This window comes from Medicago truncatula, chromosome 1 (assembly GCF_003473485.1).
Source record: "Medicago truncatula cultivar Jemalong A17 chromosome 1, MtrunA17r5.0-ANR, whole genome shotgun sequence".
In the NCBI taxonomy this organism is placed as follows: domain Eukaryota; kingdom Viridiplantae; phylum Streptophyta; class Magnoliopsida; order Fabales; family Fabaceae; genus Medicago; species Medicago truncatula.
The window spans coordinates 11,092,812-11,099,044 of NC_053042.1; the positions used below are offsets into that span (position 1 = coordinate 11,092,812).

General features: G+C 33.7%; 1 protein-coding gene across 1 annotated transcript; it reads left to right on the forward strand.

Moving 5' to 3' along the window:
* Positions 1-4,625: 4,625 nt before the first annotated feature.
* Positions 4,626-5,661, forward strand: LOC11429262 (uncharacterized). Its single transcript, XM_024775545.2, has one exon. The coding sequence runs from the start codon at positions 4,839-4,841 to the stop codon at positions 5,640-5,642; it is 804 nt and encodes a 267-aa protein (XP_024631313.1). The 5' UTR covers positions 4,626-4,838; the 3' UTR covers positions 5,643-5,661.
* The last annotated feature ends 572 nt before the right edge of the window (positions 5,662-6,233 follow it).

Consider the following 6,233-nt stretch of genomic DNA (forward strand, 5'->3'; position numbering starts at 1 on the left):
TAAAGTTATAGTATTCTATGTCACTCATGCACTCTTCAGAATTAATTTTGGCTTATCTAAAATGAATACATTTCCAACTACTAATTGTGAATGCAATTTGTAGCGCTCCTCTATAAAAAGAAGACTATTCTTCTTCTTTTAGCTCTATGCAAGTAGGATTTTATCTTCATCAGCAACTTGATACAAGCAGTTTTATGGGGGTGTCTCGCTGTACCGAGTCTCTGATGTGAAGGAGATGAAGCAGGCTGATTCTAGTTCAAGAGCGATTTCTAAATCTTCTAGTGATTGTTGTCTCATTTGTTAGATAATAAGATTGGGCTTATGTTATTGGACATTTATGTTTCTAAGAAGGGCCGACTAAGGCCAAGTGCAAGCAGCCCTATTGCACAGGGCATCCAAATTTTGGGGGTCAAAAATATAATAAAAAAATTAAATAAAAAATATTTAAGGATCATTGTTTTTGACATTTAGTTTCACTTTGTGAGGGAGTTCATCATAGTTTCATTATTTGATGAACAAAATAACTCAAAGCCAGGGTAGCCACACAAAGATGGATTTGGATTGTGGTTTTTGATATGGAAAAGAAATTTGATAACTTGATTTCCACATGTTAAATCTTCTTGACAGTTAATTACCGTGGCTATTGTTGTTCCAACAACAAAGTAAACCATCAACAACAACAATCCCATAACATAATAGCAAGTGTTCATTATCTTGATTCTTATGAAATAGTAATATGATTGTATGAATATTTCAAACTCATTTTGACTTCAGCTCCCTAATAATTTCTACTGTAACATAAGAGCTTAGTCAATTCACAAGTTTCTTTGACTACACAAGTCTTCTAGCTAGCTTCCGAGACACTGCATTTAAGTCTTTACACATGTTTCTTTTGTAAGGAAAAAAAAAAATTCTTGACTATGACGATATGGTGGTCCACTTTGAATTAGTAGTACATGAAAAAAGAATATCATCTGGAATTTCAAATGTTACTTAACGACTTTTTTTCGACAATAGTCTTACGTCAACTTTAAGAAGTGACGTTCACGGTACTAATATTCTCAGGAACACTTTCGACCCAAGGCAAACCCTTGATAAAAGTCTTACATCGACTTTAAGAAGTAACATGACTCTTGTTGTTCATCACCATACACTTTGTTGCTCATCAGTAACACTGTTGCCACTATAACAAAGGACGTTAAGGAAAGCATTTTTAAATTTTTTATCATAACAAGTAGAAATTAATACTCACAATTTAAATGCATGTGATCCGGCGTGTAATAAAATTAAAAATATATGACATTTTACATCACGGCAGTATCGTGGAAGCTGCTAGCATTTGGCAAGGTCGAAGACTTTTATAGTCTTCGGATGAATTTTAATAGATGTTGATATGAGTAGATAGATCAATTATTTGTTCTCGTAGGTGTTACGTCCTAGCACCACATATAGCTTATCAAAAACAAAAATAACTGGCACCACATATATAGTGAGAGACTCGCGTGTTGCCTGGGCGTAGAAAAAGTTTTTCCTTATATCAAATTTGATAAAGTTAATAGTGTAAGGTTTCTAAACAAAATAAATTATACAAAAATCTAACCTATGAAAGTGATAATATTATTTTCAAGCACATAAAGAGGTTAGTCATGAAAAGCAAATGTATTGGACAATCATCCACCTAAACTCTTGCTTGCAGCTCAAATTTCAGCATTAGTTAGTAAACTTGCACATATGTTAATATGATATGATGATGATTAAGTATCCAAATTAATGGATTGATCAGTTTATATTAAAAAAAATAAAAGTCATTTCAGATAGAAATCATGCAAATAATAGTGTTATTAGTCTCTCGATCAAACAAACTAACAATAACCGTTGTGAATTCGAACAAACAATCACACCAATAAAACTTACATATGTAGAGTAAAGAAAGTAGTAATCAATGAATAAAGTAGCCTCAAGGTACAACAAATAGTCCTAAAATTAAGTGTGAAGCAACACCACATGCAGATTCATAGCAACGAAGATAAAAAAAAAAAGTGGAGAAAATTAAACAACACACCAATATTGTTTACCCAGTTCGGTTTAGAATGACCTACTCTTGGTGAAAGCAACTCTTTGATCCACTAATAAGAGTGATACAAATATGTTACAAGAAATTAACTTAAAAGATAACAAATAACAAACCCTAATTTCTACCCATTTTTCAAGTCACCCTCACTCACGTTGAATCCTAAAAGAAAAACACTAAAGGAAGCTTTTTTTTATCATTCCTCTAATGACATTTCACTATCCAAGGTGTTTAAAAATGTTTCCCAACCTAAGAAATTAAGAAACTCTCACCACATACACTCAGCCTTAAAGTTCCCTCATTTGGTTTCATAAGTTTCTCTCTTCAAGCTTTCCCAAAGCATGAAGAATGAAGTCTTATATAATGCTCATATCCCCCGAGAGAATTGTTCCACGTTAGGCACCCATCGTGCCATGATTGTGTTGGAACAAAATGTGTTTCACAATGAACCTTATTAAGTTTTGATGATAACAAGGTATTAAAAATTGTCAATTGGTTATTACTAATAATTGTTCAAGTGTACAGGACCAAAGGCTACTCAAGTTATTTCAATAGGTCTTGGAAGAACAATGGAAAGAAAAAGAAATTCTGAGCATCTGAAGAAAACTGCTCCTGAAGCTGAAGTGCTTCTGAAGAGATGACGTCATTAGAAGCAGAAGGTCATCAGAAGCAAAAGTTTTCATCAGAAGCAATATCTTCACCAGAAGCTATGTTTGATCCTTTAATCAAACTAAAGATTCAAAGTAGCTGATTCTCAATTCAGTCTTATCAAAGAAGAACGAAGAATTGAAAGGGAGGTATCAACGGATATATGGATAGCACTGAGCACTTGTCTCTCATTAATAGAGTTGACAAAGTACAAGTGTACAACCACTACCTCCACTACTCTGTTTTCTGTCTACGCTACAAGACAAAACAACAGCCATGCCTGCAGAATTTGTACACTCAAGATGGGAATGAATTTGAAGTTTATTCTTCAAAGGACTACACCCAAATCAGGCAAAGGATCACTGGTGGATAATCAAAGGATTTCAAACGACTCTTTAGAAGTGCTGATTATCTCAACGTCTCTTTCACGCCTCTATATAAAGGAGTGAAGACTTGAAGATTGCAGATAGAGATACATAAGTTCAAAAGCGCCAAAACTCTGTCAATTTGATTCTACAAAGCACACTGAATTTCTGCACTGATTTGATACATCTTAGAAATTCAAAGTCTAGAGTCTTTTCTGCATTGTATTGTGAACACCACTGATTGTATATCAAGTGTTCAATTCAAACTCAATTCTCTGTATTTTTGTTTGATTAGAAGTCTCTTGCCTGCGTGCTTGAGCATTAGAAGTCTCTTGCTTAGTGCTTGAGCATTGGAAGACTCTTGCGTGTGTGCTTGAGCATTTTTGTGAAGTCTCATACTTAGAAAGTATTGAGCAGTTGTAATCTTTGTGATTATAGTGAAATCTCCTTGGAAGTGCAAGGGGGACCGGACTACTTCCGTGTTGTGGAAGGAACCAGGATAACTGCTTGTGTCTTTGTCTTTCTTTTCTCTGCTCTGTTCTTTTCCGCTGCAATCTGACTCTGATCATTTCATCAGAAGCAATCAAACTGCTTCTGAAGTTTTATCAGAAGAAGTATTTTTTAAGAGAAAAAGAAAACACAATTCAACCCCCCCCCCCCCCTTCTTGTGTTTTTCACCTTCAGATTGCAGTTAGTACACTAGTACAATACTGCATTATATTTGTTAATCGTTCCACGATGCCTTTCCATTATGACATGGTATTTCCAGTGTCAACCTCCCAAAAAATGAACCAAAATCGTGTTACGATCCCATGCTCACGTGCCACGGTTTTCAAAAACTTCAACATCCAATTTTGAGCAAATTTGAACAATTTACAACACCGTCTTTAGGTTGAAAAACAAGGATACCAGCCACAAGTTGTGCACTAGGGTTTGTAAAGGAACACTTACCCGAAAGAAATTTATCGACACATGTGAATCAGACACAATGAGTAAAATGTAGATTGTGGTTTAACACATTTCTTTATTTTAAAAGTTACCCTAAACAATGCTGGTGTTAATTTCAATCTTTTGATCTTATAATTTTATTAAGGGACCAATAATGTTATTGAAGTTGTTCCTTCATTTAAGGTATAAAGTTATAGTATTCTATGTCATTCATGCACTCGAAAGAATTAATTTCGGCTATCTAAAATGAATACATTTCCAACTACTGAGTGTGAATGCAATTTATGGTTAAGTTTTCTTTTGATCTTATTCATTAGTGTAAAATTGTTGTCAAAATTTAAGCTAAAATAATTATAGAATCTCCATATAAACAGAGGAGTCCACTTAGTTCAAAAATCACACCAAATAATTTTATTGAGTTGTCGAGAACTTTTTATCTCTTCTCCATAAGAGATAATTTTAAATATATTCTATTTTTTATTTACTATTGCTAAATATACGTTATTTATTCCTTAAAAAAAATATACGTTATTTATAATTTTAAATTATATTTAATTATGACATGTTAACCCCAGTTCCACCCTAGTGGAACCTTCAAACCTTGAACTCATAGTTTTACAGGTTTAATGTCCGTTGGGATTACCTTACACAAAACCAAAGTTTCAATTTGTTCACCAACATAAACAAACATCTATCAGAATAATCAAGGAAAGACTTTGAAAAAGTCTTCCATCTTGTTAAATGCTATCTTCAACGGTAATGCCTTGAACTAATTTGATTTTTTCTACTTCTCAGAAAACCAAAAAATGTCATTCTTTGCAACATTGAACCTTGTGGTGGTGGTGCTGCTGCTTATACTTCCATACAACAACGTGCATGGAGATGAACAACAAGAGTCATGCTCTAAAAGGTGTGGTGTCCATAACATAAGCCACCCTTTCCGATTGAAAGACAGTCCCGAAAACTGTGGTGACAATAGGTACATCTTATCATGTGAGGACAACGACCAATTGATTTTGTACTATGGTTCATTTGGAAAATACTATGTACAATCGATTAATTACAACAACTTTACCATACGATTATTGGATTTCAATAATCTTGGTCACTCTAATTATTCCCTCCAACCTCATCCACTAGGCTTGTATAATTTCACTTCAACGACCATCAATCCAAGAGTCTTGCCATATACAGTGTTTGATGATTACAATATAGATTTGTTCAACTCTATGTTATATGTGACATGTCCTAAACATGTCCAATATTCTTCAGGTATTTACTTTGATGCTGCTTGTATGAACATTAGTAATTCTTATGAGCAGCAGAAAGGGAACTATATTGTGTTTGGGGACAGATCTCTTTTGGAATTTGGTCTAGGAGATGGATGTCGTATAGAGTTGATGTTTCTTACATCTTGGCCTTTTGAACATGGTGGCAACAACATTTTTTGCACGGATATTCGTCGTATGATGTTTTATGGATTTGAACTTTCATGGCTCAATAGCCTTTGTAAACATGGTTGGTATTCAGAAATCCTCGATTACAATAACCAACGTCGTGGTTGTGCACGTTTAGGTAATTTTCTCCAAACGACTTCCTCAACAGGCTGATTCTAGTTCAAGAGCGATTTTTAAATCTTCTAGTGATTGTTGTCTAATTTGTTAGATAATAAGATTGGGCTTATGTTATTGGACATTTATGTTTCTAAGAAGGGCCGACTAAGGCCAAGTACAAGCAGCCCTGCTGCACAGGGCCTCCAAATATTTAGGGTCCAAAATATAATAAAAAAAGAAAAAAGAAATATTTAAGGATCCAAATATTATTTAAATTTAAAATTTTAAGTTTAATTATATCAATAAATCTTAAATTTTGAGCATTAAGTCTAAATTTCTGCATATACCAATTTTTAGGGGTCCAAATTTATGCATATATAGTCAACAAATTCATCATAGTCATGTTTCAAGTAGTTGAAATGAGATTCTGAAAGATTGAGGTTGTTGATATGTTTGCAAAGACAACTTTGTGGATCGGATAGTTGAATAGTTTGGTGTTTGTAGTCAATGTTCTTAACATTGAGTTTCACTTTGTAAGGAAGTTCAATCATAGTTTCATTATTTGATGAACAAAATAACTCAAAGCCAGGATAGCCATATACAAAGATGGATTTGGATTGTGATTTTTGATATGAAAAGGGAATTTGA